This window comes from Scyliorhinus canicula, chromosome 16, assembly GCF_902713615.1.
Source record: "Scyliorhinus canicula chromosome 16, sScyCan1.1, whole genome shotgun sequence".
NCBI classification, from domain to species: domain Eukaryota; kingdom Metazoa; phylum Chordata; class Chondrichthyes; order Carcharhiniformes; family Scyliorhinidae; genus Scyliorhinus; species Scyliorhinus canicula.
The window spans coordinates 20,310,923-20,334,697 of NC_052161.1; the positions used below are offsets into that span (position 1 = coordinate 20,310,923).

The 23,775-nt window shown below is 45.3% G+C and overlaps 1 protein-coding gene across 1 annotated transcript in view; it reads left to right on the forward strand.

The window, feature by feature from the left end:
• The window catches only part of fam204a (family with sequence similarity 204 member A), a 106,511-nt gene that overhangs the window by 77,141 nt on the left and 5,595 nt on the right, over window positions 1-23,775 (forward strand). Inside the window, exon 8 of the mRNA XM_038822027.1 lies at window positions 17,986-18,092. Within this exon, the coding sequence (XP_038677955.1) occupies window positions 17,986-18,092 (107 nt within the window). The remainder of the gene's footprint in view (window positions 1-17,985; window positions 18,093-23,775) is intronic.

Consider the following 23,775-nt stretch of genomic DNA (forward strand, 5'->3'; position numbering starts at 1 on the left):
ACCATCATGACACTCCCCGGTAACGGGCACACACCTGCATGGTTCTCAATGTGTGGTTACAAACCATCTGACGTTGAGGGAATGGTTCCTTTGCAGTTCCTAAATGGTGCCGCATGAGACTGCAAGGTCATGTGGGCGCTGTAAATAAAATCCTGCACTCTGGGTTTGCCAGCTCAACAGCTGAAGCCTGAGGCTCCAGCATCGTGGCTCTCCTGGTCCTGGTGCAAGTTTATATACATATGGGCCTTCGCATAGAGGGCATCTGGCAACTCCCTAATGCATTTGTGTGCAGCTGACTGGGAGATGCCACATATATCACCGGTGCTGCCCTCAAACAATCCACTGGCATAGACATTCAGAGCAGCAGTGACTTTAAGGGCCACTGGCAGTGGGTGCCCTCTCATCCCATGTGGTGCCAGCTCTTGCAGGACTTGGCAAAAGTGGTCTACCTTCCCCAGGACAAACACAATCTTCTCTGGCATCTGTGGTTCCGACATCTGAAGGTAGGAGGACCAACGTTGGAAGAGTCATGGCCAGTACAGTCTCAAACAGGGCTTTTCCCTCTGTGTGCTTCTCGCTCTGTGGCGCTGCTCGTTCTGTGCTGCTGCTCGCTCTGTGATGCTGCTCGCTCTGTGATGCTGCTCGCTCGGTGATGCTGCTCGCTCTGTGACGCTGCTCGCTCTGTGCCGCTGCTCGCTCTGTGGTGCTGCTCGCTCTGTGCTGCTGCTCGTTCTGTGCTGCTGCTCGCTCTGTGCTGCTGCTCGCTCTGTGGTGCTGCTCGCTCGGTGATGCTGCTCGCTCTGTGACGCTGCTCGCTCTGTGCCGCTGCTCGCTCTGTGGTGCTCTCGCTCTGTGCCGCTGCTCGCTCTGTGGTGCTGCTCGCTCTGTGGTGCTGCTCGCTCTGTGGTGCTGCTCGCTCTGTGCCGCTGCTCGCTCTGTGCCGCTGCTCGTTCTGTGGTGCTGCTCGCTCTGTGGTGCTGCTCACTCTGTGATGCTCGCTCTGTGGTGCTGCTCGCTCTGTGACGCTGCTCGCTCTGTGGTGCTGCTCGCTCTGTGGTGCTGCTCGCTCTGTGCCGCTGCTCGCTCTGTGGTGCTGCTCACTCTGTGATGCTCGCTCTGTGGTGCTGCTCTCTCTGTGACGTTGCTCACTCTGTGACGCTGCTCGCTCTGTGGTGCTGCTCGCTATGTGACGCTGCTCGCTCTGTGGTGCTGCTCGCTCTGTGGTGCTGCTTGCTCTGTGACGTTGCTCACTCTGTGACGCTGCTCGCTCTGTGGTGCTGCTCGCTCTGTGACGCTGCTCGCTCTGCGATGCTGCTCGCTATGTGACGCTGCTCGCTCTGTGGTGCTGCTCTCTCTGTGACGCTGCTCGCTCTGTGGTGCTGCTCTCTCTGTGACGTTGCTCACTCTGTGACGCTGCTCGCTCTGTGGTGCTCTCGCTCTGTAATGCTGCTCGCTCTGTGACGCTGCTCGCTCTGTGGTGCTGCTCGCTCTGTGACGCTGCTCGCTCTGCGATGCTGCTCGCTATGTGACGCTGCTCGCTCTGTGGTGCTGCTCGCTCTGTGGTGCTGCTCGCTCTGTGGTGCTGCTCTCTCTGTGACGTTGCTCACTCTGTGGTGCTGCTCGCTATGTGACGCTGCTCGCTCTGTGCCGCTGCTCGCTCTGTGACGCTGCTCGCTCTGTGGTGCTGCTCGCTCTGTGACGCTGCTCGCTCTGTGGTGCTGCTCGCTCTGTGGTGCTGCTCGCTCTGTGGTGCTGCTCGCTCTGTGGTGCTGCTCGCTCTGTGGTGCTGCTCGCTCTGTGGTGCTGCTCGCTCTGTGATGCTGCTCGCTCTGTGGTGCTGCTCGCTCTGTGGTGCTGCTCGCTCTGTGGTGCTGCTCGCTCTGTGACGCTGCTCGCTCTGTGGTGCTGCTCTCTCTCTGGTGCTGCTCGCTCTGTGCTGCTGCTCGCTCTGTGGTGCTGCTCGCTCTGTGCTGCTGCTCGCTCTGTGGTGCTGCTCTCTGGTGCTGCTCGCTCTGTGACGCTGCTCGCTCTGTGGTGCTGCTCTCTCTCTGGTGCTGTTCGCTCTGTAGTGCTGCTCGCTCTGTGGTGCTGCTCGCTCTGTGGTGCTGCTCGCTCTGTGACACCGCTCGCTCTGTGGTGCTGCTCTCTCTGTGGTGCTGCTCGCTCTGTGGTGCTCTCGCTCTGTGGTGCTCTCGCTCTGTGGTGCTCTCGCTCTGTGGTGCTCTCGCTCTGTGGTGCTCTCGCTCTGTGACGCTGCTTGCTCTGTGACGCTGCTCGCTCTGTGATGCTGCTCGCTCTGTGGTGCTGCTCGCTCTGTGGTGCTCTCGCTCTGTGGTGCTCTCGCTCTGTGGTGCTGCTCGCTCTGTAATGCTGCTCGCTCTGTGGTGCTGCTCGCTCTGTGGTGCTCTCGCTCTGTGGTGCTGCTCGCTGCACAGCTAAGGACCCAGGCTCCCGCCCCTCCTCAGCAGGGTTCTGGTCTTGGCCACATGCAACAGCACGTCTCTGTCTCCGTTGCTGCTCTATCGCTATGAATAGAAACTCCAACTGAGGGACTCCAGCGGTTCAAGATGACGGCTCACCACCACCTTCTGAAGGGCAACTAGGGAAAGGCAATAAATGCTGGCCTTACCAGCGATACCCACATCCCGTAAATGAAATTATTTTAAATTCAGTTGTCTTCACCATTTCCTTCCCCTTGTTCACTGAGTCAAGTTCCCTCCAGAACTTTCTCCAATTCCCTTGCCCAGCAAGCAGATCTTTTATCTAGATTCAGTCCTATCTCTCCTCATGCTCCTTCCAAGTTCATCTTGTCCATAAGGATCACCTCCTTGAACTGCTGCCTACCCAACTTGCCTTTCTGACTCTGTGCTAACTGATATTGTAAACAATCCCCTCTGCTCCGGCCTTGTGTGTGTCTGTCTCTCCCCTTCAAACCTACATTATCAACTCGCTACATCTCAATAAAAAAAGTCGACCCTTTTTCCTGAGGAACTGCCATTCCATCTTCAACCTTTATTTCCTCTCTTCAATTTGTTGTCTCCCAAATTACTTTCCCTTTGTTCCTGCACCTCATTGCTTGAACCTTTCCAATCAGCTTTCAACTCACACAGGACAAGGGAACGGTCTCTCCACTGTGTGAACAAGCTGGTGCGTCAGCAGGATTGATGGGCGACTGAATCCATTGCCACACTTGGAGCTAACCACTGTGCCACCATGCTCAGCTTGCATTTTTGAACGTTAGGATGGTTAATTATTTTGTGGGTTTTTTTGGTGCTTTTTTGCATGTGCAAGCAGGGGCTGTTTAGCACAACGCTAAATTGCTGGCTTTGAAAGCAGACCAAGCAGGCCAGCAGCACGGTTCGATTCCCGTAACAGCCTCCCCGAACAGGCGCCGGAATGTGGCGACTAGGGGCTTTTCACAGTAACTTCATTTGAAGCCTACTCGTGACAATAAGCGATTTTCATTCATTTCATTTCAACTGTTAACACTGCAGTAATGCACTACAAACATTAAGCAGATGCTCTTGGTGTAATTATATAATACATTGAAAGTATTTGTTATAATAGTCATTAAGTGACTGAAACTCTTACAAACCAAGGTTGCAATGGTACTCTGCATTTACCACATTTGCTCCTTCAAAGTCCCAGGGCGTGGTAATTTTGCGTTTGGTACCCAGATTAAGCAGCTGTGCATTACGCTCAACCAGTCCGGCCAAGATTATGAAGGTCACCACTAGGTATTAGAGTTATAATTTTGTGCTCTGTTTCTGCAGTGGAACAGTTACTTTAAGTCATTGAGCTGTCACAATTTATCAGGTGAATAAATGTAACTGATCTTTTTTTTTAGAATACATTTTGAGCAAAAGAAATGCTACCACTTGTGTTTTTGGTCTTAAATTACTGGAGCATGATATTGAGCTTCAATTAATGGGCTAAGAAAGTCAAGCGATAGAGTTAGTTTTATTGTATTCTACTAATCGCCGAGGTAGGCAAAGCTCTTTTTTTGTACTATTGATTTTTTGCAGTTTAATTAAGCAACATGTTTTCTCTTTTTAATTGTAGCCATTTTTTCAGTAAATTGAAGCCCACAGCAAAATACATATATAATTTGTTTGTAATTAGGTATTAATTGGTGGTAGTTGAAGCTTAGCACCCTCTGTTTCTTTCTTCCTGATTGCCATTTTATTACTAGTTACTCATTAATTAATCTGTTTTTCTAATTAGCTTATAAAACTGTTGTTGTAAATGCGATTGAAGTTCAAAGCGAACTAATAAGCTTTTTCTCACTTGGAAGGGCTGAGATAAAGAACATGTGAGAACATGGGGACTAGCTATGTGTTCGTCAGAGGGAGGAAAAAGAATATTTTAGACTTTTTTAGCATGCAGACACTGGAAATTGAAAATCTGCCGTATTACCTACAAGATGAAAGGCTAATTTACACTGAATTTCACTAATTTTGTTCAACCTACGAAATGAAGAGCTGTCACCTGCTCAGTGTTGCATTGACGACTGCCAGTGATCCATGAAATAAGCTGCTGCATGCTTTGTTCTGATAAGAATGAACAAATCTGCACAATGCGCGGTTCCCAGAATCTAATTTTCATACTTGCATGAAGGCAAAAAAAAAAAATAAGCCGTTTGTAGGCTGATTAATCAGACAGTGGAGTTTTGTCTCTTTGATCTGTTTGGTCTCCTAGGTAACTTGCATAGACATTAATGCAGAGCTCCAGTAAAGACAATCAAGGAAGCCGCAGACTGAACTGATAACATAATTTAATACACAAATCACAGTCGAGTTTCTACTACAAAAATGTTTGTTTTAAAAACGCCACCAAAACCTGAGTTATCCATAACATTTTTGTATTAATTTTCTCCGATGAATTTAATAGTAAATTTTATATTAAATTGTGAGGAATGTTAGAAAAAATCTTTACTGTTCATTAGCTGCAGGTTATGCAGACGCTTTTACAAATCTTCCAAGTGGCTGTATAGATGAATGCCTCAAGGGCCCAGCAAAAGCCATGTATTTCCAGCCAGCTAAAACCCTTATCTTCAATCCAAGAAAGTACCATTAATCTTTTTGAAAGACCTTTTATGGCTTTTAATATAACCCAAATTAGAACATTTTACACCCTTGGTTCCTGAAATACAGTGATAAAAAGCCTTTGGAGTTCAGTTCTTTTGCTGCATGCTCAGGCTCTGTCCTTCCCTCCCTCCATTCCCATCTAAGCTGTGCCAGCTTTTAGATCTTCATGATGATGTGACATAATGTTGCCTTGACCATCAGCTCCGCTCAGCCTACACAGCAACATTTGCTGTTTACCAAAATCTCTACAATGTATATAAAACAGATGTAATATTATGAGTACTGATAAATCAACATAGCTTAAATCACATCATAAGGAAAATGTCAGATTTGAAGAGTTCTCATGCTCTAGTTTTGTGGTGAAATCGGAAGGGAATTAAAAATCTAAATTCTGCAATCTCTTAAATCTCCATGAACTGTACAGAACAGTCATTTTGTTTAAATATTAGTTTGATCAGAGCCACACAGTCTTGTGTTCTGAAAGACTGAATGTAACTACAGTGGTACAATTAAGGATATCCTGACAGGTCAGCTTGTGCTACTTATTACTTCCACTGTTTCCAGCCTCAGGTGAATTCACTATTGCCTTTGTACATAAATCTGTCTAGTTTCAAAGAGATAGTTCTCGTAACAGTATTTTGAAGGCGCATAAGACACATGCCAATCTGGATAATTTGAAGGACCTCAAACAGGCACCCTCTCAGTCTCTTGGTGAAGTATTTGAATTCTTGAATTATATTACTTGATTATATATTTGATTTGAGAAATGTTATATATACGCAGAACGATTGCCACTCATTATCAGAGACAACTGCTAAAATAGACAAAAGTATCACATTGAATAACTCAATGAGGAGTTGCGGCTGTATGGGTCTGAACTGTGGTGATGTTAGTATTTTAAGGGGAGATGTGGTTCCCTTATTCCTGGGCATTCTTTTTGACTTTTTATTGTTCACAGGTGTAATATATGAAAATTTTCCCTCACTGACATTCCATACATTCATGTTCTGAATTTAAAGAACCTTTAAAAAACAGATTATGACTGCAACTTTTATGCCTCTTTATTGCTGTGTTGTTTTTCTTTTGTATTTGCCGTTAATGTGCATTTGTCCACATTAAAAGCGCAGATATACTTCAGACTTGCAAAGGTTTGTACTTCATCTCTTGGAAGTGTTTTTGTCCATGTAAATTTGCATGAGAAATAGTGGATCCTAGGAGTGAGTTAGTATTTGAAAGCTTCAGATGAAGTTCCCATTTCCCCCCCCCCCGTGTTTCCCACCGTACCCCCACCTCTCCACCCCAAAACGTTGGAGATTCATGCCCCATGTTTCTAAGAAACAATCATTTTGCACAATTAGTGTTAGTGTAGATAAACTTGGTCACCCAGAAAATAACAGTAGGTCTGCCATATTCGTTGTTTTGATTCATCCCTGTTATAATCTCATCAGAACCCAGTGACTGGGAAGTTCCTTGGAGCTGTTCCTGTCACTTCAGTGTTGTCATGCTGGAAGTGTAGTGAAAATGGGGTTTCCGCTGCTCTTGTATTAAAATTTCATTGGCAAAGCGGGAGCAGAGCTGTGGAATTTCCTGGCCACTGTGTCCATTACCCAACTGCTTGCATTATCCTGTTTGGGTTGGGGAATGTCTGGGTGATTGCATTTAAGGTTTGGGAATCTCTGGATTAAACTACTAAGAACTCCAGTAATTGTACTGGGGTGTGTAGATGTAATTCAGTCCCCATCTTACTTGCACACATTCTGCCTTTGCATATTGCCGTCATGAATTTCTGTATTCGCATTTATGCTTTTGTATGCTGCGCATACCATAATTATACCCTCATCAGTGATGGTGTTGCAGTGCCTCGAGTGAGGGAAGGGTTTAATGATGAAGGGATTAATTATATTTGAAAGAGATCATTTCCCCATGTTGAATCGATACTGTCGACTTTGTAAGTGAAAAAGTTTACAACTGTCTAACAATTTCCGAAGTATGAATTATACGTATAAAATAGTTTTCTGTTTGTTAAAGTATTTATTTACAGAATTACAAATTACTTAAAAGTCCAAACCAACTGTGTAACCTTACACAGATACCATTTCTGTAAATTCAGGTATCTCAATATTTAGTCCTTTAAAATCATGCAATGTGTCTTTTGTAGTAAACATTTCTTAGCTTGATTTATGAGAGATTTAGCCCAAAATAAGTTAAGTCATTGTCAAAACAAGTGAAAGCGGTCCTAGATCTGGTCCTGTGTAATCAGACAGGATTGATTAATGATCTCATAGTTAGGGCTCATCTCGGAAGGAGCGATCACAATATGGTGGAATTTAAAATACCGATGGAGGGTGAGAAGGTAAAATCAAACACTAGTGTTTTGTGCTTAAACAAAGGGGATTACAATGGGATGAGAGAAGAACTAGCTAAGGTAGACTGGGAGCAAAGACTTTATGGTGAAACAGTTGAGGAACAGTGGCGAACCTTCCAAGCAATTGTTCACGGTGCTCAGCAAAGGTTTATACCAACAAAAAGGAAGGACAGTAGAAAGAGGGAAAATCGACCGTGGATATCTGAGGAAATAAGGGAGAGTACAAATTGAAGAAAAAAGCATACAAAGTGGCAAAGATTAGTGGGAGAATAGAGGACTGCGAAATCTTTAGGGGGCAACAGAAAGCTACTAAAAAAAGCTATAAAGAAGAGTAAGATAGATTATGAGAGTAAACTTGCTCAGAATATAAAAACAGATAGTAAAACTTTCTACAAATATATAAAACAAAAAAAGAGTTGCTAAGGTAAATATTTAGAGGATGAGAAGGGAGATTTAATAATGGGAGATGAGGAAATGGCTGAGGAACTGAACAGGCTTTTTGGGTCATTCTTCACAGTGGAAGACACAAATAACATGCCAGTGACTGATGGAAATGAGGCAATGACAGGTGAGGACCTTGAGATGATTGTTATCACAAAGGAGGTAGTGATGGGCAAGCTAATGGGGCTAAAGGTAGACAAGTCTCCTGGCCCTGATGGAATGCATCCCAGAGTGCTAAAAGAGATGGTTAGGGAAATTGCAAATGCACTAGTGATAATTTACCAAAATTCACTAGACTCTGGGGTGGTCCCGGCGGATTGGAAATTAGCAAACGTGACACCACTATTTAAAAAAGGAGGTAGGCAGAAAGCGGGTAATTATAGGCCAGTTAGCTTAACTTCGGTAGTAGGGAAGATGCAGGAATCTATCATCAAGGAAGAAATAGCGAGGCATCTGGATAGAAATTGTCCCATTGGGCAGACGCAGCATGGGTTCATAAAGGGCACGTCATGCCTAACTAATTTAGTGGAACTTTTTGAGGACATTACCAGTGCAGTAGATAACGGGGAGCCAATGGATGTGGTATATCTGGATTTCCAGAAAGCCTTTGACAAGGTGCCACACAAAAGGTTGCTGCATAAGATAGAGATGCATGGTATTAAGGGTAAATTAGTAGCATGGATAGAGGATTGGTTAATTAATAGAAAGCAAAGAGTGGGGATTAATGGGTGTTTCTCTGGTTGGCAATCAGTAGCTAGTGGTGTCCCTCAGGGATCAGTGTTGGGCCCACAATTGTTCACAAGTTACATAGATGATTTGGAGTTGGGGACCAAGTGCAATGTGTCTAAGTTTGCAGACGGCACTAAGATGAGTGGTAATTTCAACAAACTTTTGGTTACCATGAGTAAATATGTATTTTGAAATTACAAGGAGTCAGATAATATTGCCATATGTACATGGTATGTGATGGATGAGCATGGTGTCCATTCATGTCCGTATTTCTAAACATTATGGTTTCTATTTGATGAATACATTTATTGAAAATGAAATTTGTATCAAGTGATAAGCTTAAAGTATTATATATATATATATATATATATAGCTTATTATTGACAGCCCCTTCCATATAATGTGCAATCATTTCCATTAGCAAGGCTAAAGCTTGATTGAGAACATTATTTTCAATTTCGGACTTCAGTTGCAGTTGCTAACTAATCCAGCATATCTTTGTATGAACAATTGTACATGTCTTGAAAATTTCACAGTATTAAAATTCAGTCAGTGGGAAAAAAAATTCTGAATTGCTGATTGTCTAAACGAGATACAAACTCAGTACATTGGCATTGTATTCATTAATGTGAGGAATATCGGCAGTGTATATATAGCCAATTAAACCAGTTCATGTAAAATATGGAAATTACATAAGTATTTGTTTTTGCAATTTTGGAAACTATACTTTTTAAAAAGTCATTTATGGGATGTGTGCATTGCTGGCTAGGCCAGCATTATTGCCCATCCCTAGCTGCTCTTCAGAAGTTGGTGGTGAGCTGCCTTTTTGAATCGCAGCAGTCCCTGAAGTGTACTTACACCCAAAGTGCTGCTTGGGAAGGAGTTCCATGATTTTGACTCGGTGACAGTGAAGGAACAGCGATATGTTTCTAAGTCAGTGAGTGACTTGGAGGTGAACCTCCAGGGTGTAACTTGCCAGGTATATGCCACTCTTCTCCTTCTAGAGGGTAGTGGTCGTGGATTTGGAAGGTGCTGCCGAAGGAAGCTTGGCAAGTTACAGCAGTGCATTTTATAGATGGTGCACATTGATGCCACTGTTCGTTGGTGGTAGAGGGATTGAATGTGGACTGCTTTGTCCTGGATGGTGTCAAACTTGAGTGGTGTTGGAGTTGCACTCATCCAGACAAGTGACATGTGCCTTGTAGATGGCGAATAGATTTTGGAGGGGGGTGGTCAGGAGATGAGTTACTTGCCGTAGGATTCCTAACCTTTAACCTGCTCTGGTAGCCACATATTAGTTCAATTTCTGATTAATAGTAACCCCCAGGATGTTGATTGTGGGAGATTCAACGATGTTAACTCCATTGAATGTCAAGGAGCAATGGTTAGATCCTCTCTTGTAGGAAATGGTCATTGCCTGGCACTTGTGTGACGCAAATATAACTTACCACTTGCCAGCCAAACCAGATATTGTTCAGGTCTTGCTGCGTTTGAACATAAAATGCTTCATTATCTGAGGAGTCACTAATGGTGCGATCAGCTGTGAACATCCCAATTTCTGGCCTTATGATGGAAGTGAGGTCATTGATGAAGCAGCTGAAGATGGTTGGGCCTAGGACACTACCCTAAGGAACTCCTGCAGTGATGTCCTAGAGCTGAAATGATTTTTTTTTTTTTAAATAATTTTTATTGAAATTTTTGCAAACTGGAATACAAAATATAAACATCTTAGCTCTATTAACATACAACCGCGGTAACACCCCATGAACAATACCCCCCCCCCCCCCCCCCCCCCAGCTTCAATAGCAACTTCAAACAAAAAGAAAAAACAACAACAAAGAAAGAAAAAGAAGGAAAAAAGAAAAAAACAAACAAACAAGAGGGAGATAGCACCCTCCACCAACCCATGTGCACAGTTCTCCCTCCCCCCAATCCTTCCCTCCGCCCGGGCTGCTGCTGCTGTCGGCCTATTTCCCTACCGTTCCGTCAGGAAGTCCAGAAACGGCTGCCACCGCCTGAAAAACCCTTGTACTGATCCCCTCAGGGCAAATTTCACCCTCTCCAATTTAATGAACCCCGCCATATCCGAGATCCAGGCCTCCACGCTTGGGGGCATCGCATCCTTCCATTGGAGCAAGATCCTCCACCGGGCTACTAGGAACGCAAAGGCCAGGACCCCGGCCTCTATCGCCTCCTGCACTCCCGGCTCCACTGCCACCCCAAAAATTGCGAGTCCCCAGCCTGGCTCGACCCTGGACCCCACCACCCTCGACACCGTCTTTGCTACCCCCTTCCAAAACTCCCCCAACGCTGGGCATAGAGCTGAAATGATTGACGCCCAACCACCACCACCGTCTTCCTTTGTACTGTGTCTGATTCCAACCAAAGAGAGTTTTCCACCTGATTCCCATTGACTCCAGTTTTGCCAGGGCTTCTTGATGCCATACTCGGTCAAATGCTGCCTTGATGTCAAGGGCAGTCACTCTCACCTCACCCTGGATTCAGCTCTTTTGTCCAAGGTTGTAATGAGGTCAGGAGCTGAGTGTCCCTGACAGAATCCAAACTGAGCATCCGGGAGCAGGTTATTTCTGAGTAAATTCCACTTGATAGCACTGTTGATGGCTCTTTCCATCACTTTGCTGATGATGGAGAGTAGACTAATTGGCCGAGTTGGGTTGGATTTGTTCTGTTTCTTGTGTACAGGACACAGCTGGGAAATTTTTACATTGCCAGGTAGATGCCATTGTTGTAGTCACCGGACAGCTTCGCCAAGGGCGCAGCAAGTTCTGAAGCACGAGCTTTCAGAACTATTGTCGGAATCTTGTCAAGGTCCACAGCCTTTGCATTATCCGATGCCTTCACACATTTCTTGGTATCACTTGGGATGAATTGTATTGGTTGAAGACTGACATCTGTGATGATGGGGACCTCCAGAGGAGACCGAGATGGATCATCCACTCGGCGCTTCTGGCTGAAGAATTTTGCAAATGCTTCAATTTTATCTTTTCACTGATGTGCTAGGCTCCTCCATCATTGAGGATGGGAATATTTGCGGAGCCTTATCCTCCAGTGAGTTGTTTAATTGTCCACCATGATTCATGGCTGGTCCTGGCAGGACTGCAGAGCTTAGATCTGATACGTCCTTGGTGCAATCGCTTAGCTCTATTACTTGCTGCTTATGCTATTTGGCATATAGGTAATCCTGTGTCGTAGTTTCACCAGGTTGATACTTAATTTTTAGGTATGCCTGGTGCTGCTTTTGGCATGCTGTCCTGCACTCTTCGTTGAACCAAGGTTGAGCCCCTGACTTGGTGGTAATGGTAGAGTGGGGGATATGCCAGGCCATGAGGTTGCGGAATGTGGTTGAATATAATTCTGCTGCTGCTGATGGCCCACAGTGACTCATGAATACCCAGTCTAGAGTTGCTAGATCTGTTCGAAATCTATCTCATTTAGCACGGTGGTAGTGCCACACACGATGGAGGGCATCTTCAATCTGAAGTCGGGACACTGTCTCCACAAGGACGGTGCGGTGCTCACTCCTACTGATAGTGTCATGGACAGATGCATCTGCAGCAGGCAGATTGGTGAGGATGAGGTCAAGTATGTTTTTCCCTCTTGGTGGTTCCCACACCACCTGCTGCTGTCCCAGTCTAGCAGCTATGTCCTTAGGGACCCGGCCAGCTCGGTCTGTGGTGGTACTGCCGAGCCACTCATGGTAATGGACATTGAAGTCCTCCACCCAGAGTATATTCTGTGACCTTGCTACCCTCAGTGTTTCTCCAAGTGGTGTTTAACATGGAAGAGTACTGATTCATCAGCTGATCAGTGCATGGTAATCAGCAGGTGATTTCCTTGCCCATGTTTAACCTGAGTCTTCATAGGGTCCAGAGTCGATGTTAAGGACTCCCAGGGAAACTCTCACCTTTGAGGGCTGGTTTATTTCAGTTGGCTGGACATTTGGGGCGGGATTCTCCCTTCTGGGGACTAAGTCCCCACACCCGCCGCAAAACGGGCGAAAATCACTCTGGACTTTTTCCTCGAAGGTCCGGGATGATTCTCCGTTTTCCAGAGGGCTAGCAGAGCCATGGCATGCATCCCGCAGCTCCGGTTGCTGACAGGGCCCTGCTGTCCACCCTCGGCGCGGGTGGTGCCGGCATGGCGGAGCCACACAGCGTGCCTGCATGGAGGCAGGCCGGTCCCTCCCAGATCGCAAAGTCCTGCCGAACAGTGGCCCCCGATCGCAGGCCTGGCCACTGCTGAGGCCCCCCCCCCAGAGTCAGATGCCCCCCCACCACGACCACCACCGCGGCTGCGTGTCCGAGCTCCTGCTGGGTGGAACCAGATGTAAACCACGACGGCAGGAGTTCGGCCGGTCGACCGCGGAGAATCCCCACTGGGGCCTGTTCCATCCGACCGGCGCCACGTCGACTGTGTGCGCTGGACTGGCAGGTCCGAGTCAAATCGTGAAAGCGCCGTCATGTCGGATTTCCGCCGTGAACGGCTATTCTCCGCCCCCGCACCCGGCACAAATCCGGTACGGAGAGTCAGACAATCCCGTCCCCGGTTTGTGATACAGAGTGGGGCCAGCAGCACAGCTTTAGTTCCAGGCTGAGGTTATTCATGAAGACCTACCTTCTCAATCTTGCAACTCGCCTGAGATATGGTGATCCTCAGGTTAAATCGCCACCAGTCAGCTGTCCCCCACAAAGGGAAATGTAGCCTATGGTCATCTGGAACTATGGCAACTTTATACCACTGTGCCGCCACCTCAGCTGGGTCTGTCCTGCCGGTTAGTCAAGACATAGCCAGGAATGGTGACACTGGAGTATGGGACATTGTCTGTAAGGTATAATTCTGTAAGTATGACTATGTCAGGCTGTTGATTGATTAGTCACTGAGACAGCTCTCCCAACTTTGGCACAAGCTCCCAGACTTTGAGGACTTTGCAGGGTCGACTGGGCTGGGTTTGCCATTCTTGTGTCTGGTGCCCGAGTTCATGCGCGGTGGTCACCGTCCGGTTTAATTCCTTTTTTGTGTTTTCATAGTGGTTGAATACAACTGCATGGCTTGCTAGGCCATTGCCGAGGACATTTAGTAGTCAACCATATTGCTGTGGGTCTGGAGTCACAGCTCTATCAGACCTTAGAGTGATGGCATAAACCACAACCACTCAGTGTTTTCTCTCAGAGAGGATCAAGACCTGGAGTGAAAACTGACCTGTGCAGCTGGAGAGCTACACGCCAGTTTTCAGTCTGAGCCTGACACTTAAAAAAAATATAGTAAGATTCCACCATAATATTAGGACCACAGCTTTTCTTGGTCAATATGAATGATCCGAACTTCACCGTTTCACAATTTGTGGATGACACAAAACTGAAAAGTATTCTGAACTGTGAGGATGATAGACTTGGTGGAATGGACAGACCTACGGCAGATAAAACTTAGTGCAGAGAAATGTGACATTTTTTAGTTTGGTAGAAAGAATGAGGAGAGGCAATGTAAAATAAAGAATAAAAATTAAAACTACAAACATAGCAGGAAATGTAGGAATAGAGGCACCTGGGTGTGTAAGTGCATAAATCATTGATCGTGGCAGGGCAGATTGAGAAAGTGGTTAACAAAGCATATGGGATCCTGGGCTTTATAAATAGAAGCATAGAGTGCACAAGCAAGGACGCTTTTGTGAATGTGTAAAAAAAAAATCCTAGTTCAACATTAACAGGGCTACAAGGAAAAGGCTGGGGAGTGGGACTAGATGAGTTGTTCTTCAAGAGATCCTACATGGAACACGATGGGCCAAATGGCCTTGTTCTGTGCTATAACCATACTATGATTCTCAGAACTGGAGGTTGGGTGCACAAGAGGTCATAATCAGATGAGTGGAAAGTTCGGGAGTTGTAAGATTGGAGCAGATTACAGAGATTGGGTGGGGGTGGCAATTGCATGACACAGTTATTATTGTAAGTTGTGTAAACAGGTTTCTGCCTGCAATTAGTTCTTAATAACTGGGTTTTCAGATAATAACATGCCAAGCAGAGATGTCAGATGCTTTCCTACGGAGAATAAATTATACAGAGAACTGCCCCAGGAAAATCTCACACACGTAGCAGCAAGCTGGAGTGCTATTGATGAAAATAGAGAACCAGGATATAGAGTACAGTACATGACCTGAGAAGACCTAGAAGAGAAAAGAATGAACGTATAAATGTAAATTGTTCATTGAGAAGAATTGTGTACACAATCCGAAAAAATAAAACCTGAAAGTGCTGGAAGTCCTCTGCAGGTCAGGCAGCATCTGTGAAGAGAGAAATAGTTTAACATTTCATTCCATGCCCTCTTCAGAACTAAAAAAAAGTTTTTAAGCAAGTGAATGGGGAGGAAATGAAATGAAATGAAAATTGCTTATTGTCACGAGTAGGCTTCAATGAAGTTACTGTGAAAAGCCCCTAGTCGTCACATTCCGGCGCCTGTCCGGGGAGGCTGGTACGGGAGGCGCATTGGAAATAATTGGAACAATAGGGGAACTTTGTGGTAAGTGGAAGAGAGATTAAATGAGAAAAGACTTGATGGTGCAAGGCCAAAGAAAGTGGTAATAGCACAAGTAAGGAACAAACGATATGGCCAGAGGAGGCATGAATGGCAGTATGATGTATGCAAATTCTGAAAGCACAAACAAAAGTAAAACCAAAACCCGCAAGATAAAGGAAACAAAGTGATGGCAAAGGTCAAGTTCAGAGGCTATAAAGTACATGATCGAAAGATGAGGTGCTTTCCTTGAGCTTTATTGGAACGGTGGAGGAGGCTAAGGAAAGATCAACAAGGTACTGAATTGAAATCACAGGTAACTGGACACACTTGCTGAAGTGTGGTCACCCATTCTGCATTTAGTCTCCCCAATGTAGAGGAGACTGCATTCAAGCAGTGAATAAGCTGTTTACTAAATTGAAAGACTCAGACATCACTATTTCATCCAGAAGGAATGGGAAGGTTTAAGGCCTTGGCTGGCAAGGAGAGAGGAGATGAAATTGGAGGTGTTCATAACCCTCCGCTTGCATGGCAGGGTATTGTGGGAAGGGGAGGAATTGGGGGTGATTGAATAGTGGGCCATTGTGTCACAGAGGAAGAGATCCCTTTGGAATGCTGAAAGGCTCGGGAGAGGAAGATGTGTTTGGTGGAGGCATCATACGGGAAGATGGCACAATCTGAAGAGCTGGAACTTAACCCTTAGCCAAAAGACAAGATGATATCTAGTCAATTACTTGTTTGGAAAATGCAGAACCCTAGGTTTAAGCCCTGATTTGTTGTGACTTAGACCAGCAGTGTTTGGGCCACTGCAGTTAGCTTCAATACCACTGTCATGGAGGAACTATTCAAGTGTTCTTGCACCTGAGCGAGTCCAGATAGAAGAATGCAAGTACGCACACATGTGAACAGTTTGGGCCTCATTTTAATTCCTTGCAAACAAATAGTTTTGAGTGTGTTAAAATTTTGTCCTTTGTCTCAGCTGTGACCTCCTCTGCGATCAAGTGGCCTGTTGAATCTCACGTAAAGAATGGCCCTATAGATGTGCCATTGGAAGGTAAATCACCTGAGTCAGAACCATTATGCAGGGAGAGGCAAAATACTGAATTAGCTCCTGGTGGTTTGTTGAACAAATCAACAGCAGGGAACATAATAACATCACTATGTATCCAGCATTATTGTGGAACTTCATCACCACCACAAGGACTCCAATGGTTCAAGGAAAAGACACACCCGCCACCACCTTACCCCAACTAAAGATAATAACGTAATTCATAAATCTTTATCTGCATAATAAATGAGACCTTGCCAGAGGCCCCACATCCCGAGAACTAAAACATTAGAAATGCAACTTGCACCAAATCAGAAGAAAGGAAGCAAATGTAAGCTAAATTGAATGATATTAATGCAGAAATGTTTACGGTACTGTACTGTGGTCGGGAAGAGTAAGTAGTATGAAACATTTGTGGGATAGAACTGCATCAGCAAGGGCTGGGGCATAATCTACTGAAATGTAAGACTTCAGGCCATTCACATGAAGAGCCTGTGACGGATCTTGTTCTGCATTGTGGTTTTAAGAAATTGTTTCACGATTGCATTCATAGCTTTCAAGTTATTGCGGTTTTCTTCATCCCCACTTCCCTCAAGCCACCACAAAAGCAATATATTTCTTGGCATGAAGGATTGCAGAACCTTCAATCGAAAAGTTTGGTGTGCTGTGCCTTTGGCTGTAATGTAATTCTGTTGCATTTTTGTGTACAATTTTGGACTTTGGCATGAATTATTTCACTTTTGGATGAAGTATGTTCTGTAATTTTTGTCTTTCAATAAGGATTATTGTGAAGATGCTGGAATTAGTTTAAGATTTACCATGAGTAGATGTGAATGAGGAGAAAAATGTTTTTCATTGGTTTTGCTTTTGGATTTATTGGACTGGATCTGCAGCCTTCACTAGGCATACCAGTTCCCTTGCTCCATCTTGCCTCTTGATGTTTTTCACAGAGGTGGTATTTCCCAGTCGCCCTCCAGGTTACTGCAGGGATGGGCCAGTTTAGGTGCCTGGTCGTGGCCTTACAGCAAGGGCCAGAGGGGAGCATTGCTCCAGAAAGGCCTGAAGAGCTGTCTGGGTGAAAGAAAAGCCACCGATTGCTTTGCTTTTCATAGAAGTTACAGTGCAGAAGGAGGCCATTCAGCCCATCGAGTCTGCACCGGCTCCTGGAAAGAGCACCCTACCCAAGGTTAACACCTTCACCCTATCCCCATAACCCAGTAACCCCACCCAACACTAAGGGCAATTCTGGACACTAAGGGCAATTTATCATGGCCAATCCACCTAACCTGCACATCTTTGGACTGTGGGAGGAAACCGGAGCACCCGGAGGAAACCCACGCACACACGGCAGACTCCGCACAGACAGTGACCCAAGCCGGGAATCGAACCTGGGACCCTGGAGCTGTGAAGCGATTGTGCTATCCACAATGCTACCATGCTGCCCTTTTAATGGGGTACGATTCAGTCCCCTCACTCCCCCCCCCCCCCCCTTCCCCCAACAATACGGGTGACCTGGCTGCACCAGTATTTAATAAATTTAGACTTGAAAATATTGGAGGGAAGGCTTCTCCATCTTGCAATGCCCTCTCCCTTGCGTGCAATGCAACCTCCTGCTCCTTTCAAAACTGGCAGATTGGCCCTCCAGTCTCGAGAACCTGGCCACCGCCCTTACTTTTCAGGCAGGGAGCCTGAAAATCACAATGAGTATTCCCTCTCCCCCCTTTTATTTCTGTGTGCCTTTTGTTTTTGTGTCTAACTTTTCTCATGCTGTTTGGCCTTTTAAATAGCTGGGTTTGAAAATTGCCAAAGCTGCCAATTGCCGTGATTTTGCAAAAGTCAAAGAAGAGTCTGAAGCTTCTCAGCAGGCCCAGAAGAAGAAGCAACTTGCTTGGGGGTGAGTTATTCTTTACCAATTAACTTCAAACACTTGCTGTTGAACTTGAACAGTAATCAACTCAACAAGAATGGTTTTTGTGTGATTAGTTGTAAGTATAAATTTCAGATGGTTAGGTTTGGAGTAATGGGCTGTGACAGATTTTATTTTAGAAAAAAATGGTAGCTGCTTCTGTCCTTTCACTAAATCAAATCTACTACTTTAATTCATATAAAAGAATGCATGTTTTGTATGGGCGTCAGACTGCTGACGAGAAAGTTTAACTTCCAGCAGGCTTCACGTTTAGCTACCCCTTTCTTAAATTAGACAAAATGGATGTCACACCTTAGGATATGGGGGAGGGGGGGGGAAGAGAGAGAGAGCAGGAGGTCGCAGAAGTTGGCCGTGCTTGGCACGTTTTGCAAGTACCTTCATTCTGACTATCTGTTATTGAGAAGTGAACTCAATCCTGCTTCATGCTGTTGACTGGTTAATGACCTGATAACGCTTGTTTTCTTTTCCTCTCTGTGTGTGTGTCTCTGTGGCAATCTACCTGATATTTCTGTGAGGATTAGTTAAATTTGCAGAATTTGCTGAAATAGAATCTTTGACAGATCCGGTTTTGGAATTGGCTGTCCATTTTGGTCGCCACCGAATCACCATTTAAGCGTAGGATAAAGGGGAAGGAAAGTTTATTTTGAAGGAGTTTTAGCTATGAAGTGTCTTGTACAATTAACTTTTAAGTTTGAAATATCAGCTAGAAAATCAGTAACTGATTTTGACACCACCTGTCTGCATTTTTCCTTTATTAAATTTGCTGTTGTCGTTCAGAGATTATGTCAGTAGTCTGGTGTACCGATCTGTTGCGGGAAACAAATAAAACTTGAATTGTCTCTTTCCGGACTGGCTGAAATATTGGATTTTTGAAGCAATTTTCCAAACAAGATGCATTTTGGTGAAATGGTCGTGGTCTTGAATTTGGATTGTGGAGGGACAGGAAACTGGGTCTATTTAGTAAAAATAGAAGGTTATAATAAAAGTGAGAAAATAAGACACTGTGGGGAAGATGCAACACAAGGTAATCTACATAATAGGAAAGGAAAGTAGAATTAGAAAGGAGGAAGAATAAAAAAGAAGTAACAATCTGATATGGGCTCTGACTGCTGAGTCTTTACAACTAGTGAGAAGCTGAGTTATAGGGACAAAGACAGTTCCAGGTCAATCCAATCTCAGTTGTACAATTGGACTTTACGCTCAGCCTCAACATTTCTGCTTAAGAGGAGGGAAATCAAACAGGGTTCCTGATCACTATTCAAAGACCCCGTTGGAACTACTTATGTGGACATTGGGTGAAATCATGGTCAAATGTGGTTTGGATTCACCCTGCCACCCAGTAGCCTGCTGCAGTAACTAACATTATTCAGATCTATGATGTGACTTGACATTGCAATGCTGTTTTACCATGTGACTGATAACAGGGATCTTGCCACAAGAACCTGTCTGTGGAGATGTCCCACCTTACTTTGACTTTGAAACTAGTTGTATCACATGACTCACATTGGAGTAATGCAGTGATTTTCAAACCTTTTTTGCTGGAACCCACTTTTGATACCGGCCGACCTTCAGGACCAATACCGGCCACCTTTCATGACACACGCCATGTTCGCTTACCTTATGCGAAAGGGAAGCCTGCTTGCTCCTTACAATCTCACTTGAATCAAGTTCAAAGGAGGAGAGGGCAATGAGCCTATTAGAGTCTCTGACCGTCTCTTACTTTTAAGAAAACAGTCCATCTCCACAGTTCACTTTCTTGCTTACCAACAGCTAGAAAATGAAAGCCGGTTTCCTCTGACTGAGCGCCAAAAGCACGTTGATAGAAGGCGCTTGATGTCAAGTGTACATGCAGGGCGCTTGACCTGCTCACTGCTGTTTCTCCTGGCTGGAAGACTGCACACGGCTTCATTTGTTTATCTAGAAATCGGGGCCACCGAGGCAACGCTGCGACCGATTGCTCTGTGACCCACCACCCCCCCCAACCCCCCGACACCCACCCGTGGGTCACAACCCGCACTTTGTATATCCCTGGAGTAATATATCTCAGAAGATTTAGGATCACATCATTCAATCTGGAAACAGTGTTATATTCCATATGTAATATAACCTGCAGTATATTATTTGAATGGAGTAAAACTGCAGAACACTATGCTATAGAGGGATCAGGATGTTCTGGTACATTAATCACAAAAGGTTAGTATGTAAGTGCAGCAAGTGATTAGGAAGGCAAATGGGAATATTGTTATTTATTGCAAGGGATGTGAGTTTAGAAATAGGGAAGTGTTGCTACAGCTTACAGGCATCTACTGTGTACAGTTTGGGTCGTCTTACTTATGGATATATTTGCATTACGAGTAATTCAGAGAAGATTTGCTCGACTGATTCCTGGGATGAAGGGGTTGTCTTACAAAGAAAGGTTTGAGCAGGTTGGGCCTATATCCATTGGGGTTTAGAAGAATCAGCGGCCGATCTTATTGAAATGTATGTGATCCTGAGGAGACTTAACAGGGTGAATGCTGAGAGCATGTTTCCCCTTGTGGGGGGGAGTCTAGAACTGGGGGGATATAGTTTACGAAATTAGGGGTCGCCCATTTAAGACTGAGATGGACAATCTTTTTCATAGAATCGTAGAATCCCTAAAATGCAGAAGGAGGCCAATCAGTCCATCGAGTCTGCGCCAACCCTCTGAAAGAGTACTCCACCCAACCTCACTTCCTCGCCCTAACCTAATAACCCCTCAATAACCTAACCTATACATCTTGTTTGGACACTGAGGGGCAATTTAGCATGGCCAATCCACCTTCGGACTGTTGGAAGAAACCAGAGCACCCAGAGGAAACCCACGCAGACACAGAGAGATAGTGCAAACTCCGCACAGATAGTGACCCGAGGCTGGAATTGAACTGGGTCCCTGGTGCTCTGAGGCAGCAGTACTAACCACTGTGCCGTATGGAATTCTCTTCCCCAGAAAGCAGTGGAGGATGGGTCATTGAATATATTTAAGGCTGGGTTTTATGATCAACGAGGAAGTTAAGGTTGTGACAAGAAAATGGAGTTGATAAGCCATGATCTTATCAAATGGCGGAGCAGGCTCCAGAGGCTGAATAGCCACCTCCTCCTAATATTTTGTGTTCTTGTGATATAAACTCTACCACCAACATTCACGATCGCCTCCTTAACCTTGCCATCTTATTCAACAGAGGAATAGCCTATCTATTCCTATTGCCTAAGTGCTTTCAAGTTTTTCAATATGGGAGGCCACTTTTGGACATTCGGTCATCATGATGAAGTAGCACGAGAGCAGTTAATAAAGTATCTGTTATTCTGGGCTTCATTAATAGGGGCATGGAGTACAACAGCAAGATTATGCTGAATTTATACAAGACATAGTTAGATCTCAACTGGAATGTGAACAGTTCGGCGCAACACTTTAGGAAGGGTGTGAATGCATTGAAGAGAGTGCAGAAGAGGTTTACAAGAAATGTTGCAGGGATAAGAAACTTCAATTGTGAGGATAAATTGGAGAGAACGGGGAAAGAAGGCGAAGAGGAAATTTGATAGAGATGTTGAAAATCATGAGGCTGGACGGAATAGATAGGGAGAAACTGTTCCTACTTTATGAAAGGGTGGAGAATGAGAGGGCACTGATTTACAGCAAAACTTTTTCACAGGAAGAGTGGTTTGGATCTGGAATGCACTGCCTGGAAGTGTTGCAGAGACAGGTTCAATCTGGGCAGTGTCGAGGGCACTGGATGATTATTTGAATAGAAAAGGCAGGGGAATGGCACCAAGTCATGATGCGTGTTTGGAGAGCCAGTGCAGACACAATGGGCCAAATGGCCGCCTGCGCAGTAACAATTCTGTGATTCTCATCTTTTCCTTTGATGGCCTTATTCTCAGCAAAAGGTTTGCTTGTTCACACCCGCCCCCCCCCCCCCCCCCCCCCCCCCCCCCACCCCCACCCCCACCCCCTTTTCAGCTGCTGCTTTTGCTCCCCGAAGTCCAAGGAGCAGAATCTTGAACATATCTGATGCACAAATGGTTTAAATATTCAGCGCCAGATCAACTTACCAGATCAGTCCATTCCAGTGGTGAACCTGACATTGAGATGCAGCTTGCATGAACAGCGCAACTCAGCCAGCAACATTTGGATATTTGCGTTTAACCACACATGTGTTCATGCATGAAGTCGCTGAAACATATTTACATAAATAACAGCAATACTATTAGCCTAGGTGTTATATTAAGAGGAAAATCTGAATTACTATCAAATCTGATAGTGTGCAGTATATGTAACGACTTGTTTCAGAAATTAATTAATGAAGGTTATTTCAGCAATTCCATGTTATGTTAAAAAGAACTAAGATTTATTGCTTGCTTTTGTTTTAACAAATTGCAGAGAGCCCCTTAAGGTTTTTGTCTCTCACCTAACTTGTCATAAATGGAAGACACCCTGGAGACTAATATTATAATTTGTTCACTAACACATTATGAGCTATGTTAGCTGTCAGCCAGGTATTTAGCAGTTCAACATGCAGGAAAATTACCCATGCGTCCTGTCAGCAGCAGAAGAGTGAGAGAAATCAGCGTTCCTGAGTAGATTATTTTTTGTGTTTGCACCAAGTTGTCTACTGGAGATCCTCCCAGTATGTCCCTTTGTTTTCACTCAACCTCTGCAGCGAACATGAAATAGCAGCTCCATCATGAAGCAGTTTAAAGGTGAGAGACACCGGGAGAATTCATTTTCTTCACACACCAGCGGAGTGTGTTGAAAATGAAGTAGCCAGCATACAAAATGGTTCCTTTCAGAACTTGGTGCTACTTCCTGCATGTGAAACTGAAACAAAAATTACCAAAATATAACGCCATTGGCCAATCAAAATGAGCCGTTTACTACAAGCATAGCATCATCCCAGAATATTAATACCATTGAAGGTCTTTACTGTGCCCACTAAGTCTGTATATCATTCACCTTCCAGTTCCTGTACCTGCTGAAATCTTTCCTGTCGGTGACTGCTTAAAAAACGACTGACCCATGATTCACAATGGAAGCATTTTCTTCCCACTTACATTATTTCCATGAAGTACACAGCAAGTCAAGGAAATAATAGAGCTTTGGTGCTTGGAAAAAACATTGAAATTTGACGTGCAAATTTATTCCCAGCTGCTGGGAATATGGTGGGTGTGGATTCAATGGGAGTAGTGCACTGACATCATAAATCAAATGGCAGACACAGCAAAAAGATCAACGACTAGACCAGTCCCAGTGGGAACAACCAGAAATCACAATTTGCAATGTCTTCAGGACTTTTTCAGAAAAATGTGCTGATAATCATTGGGTGATTAGAATGGTTTACAGCGCCGGCCCTAGGGTTGCTGGCGCCCCGGGCAAGCTGAACTTCGGCGCCCTTGGGGGGGGGGGGGGGGGGGGCCGAGGCGGGGCGGGCGGGGGACCCGCGGGGGGGGCGGACCCGCGGGGGGGGGACCGAGGGGGGGGGGCGGACCGAGGGGGCGGAGGCGGACCGCGGGGGAGGGCGGCCACCGCGCATGCGCTGGTTGGCACCGGCCCAACTGCGCATGCGCGGGACCCGAGTCTCTGGCGCCCCCTAGCACATGGCGCCCCGGGCGACTGCCCGAGTTGCCGGTGCCT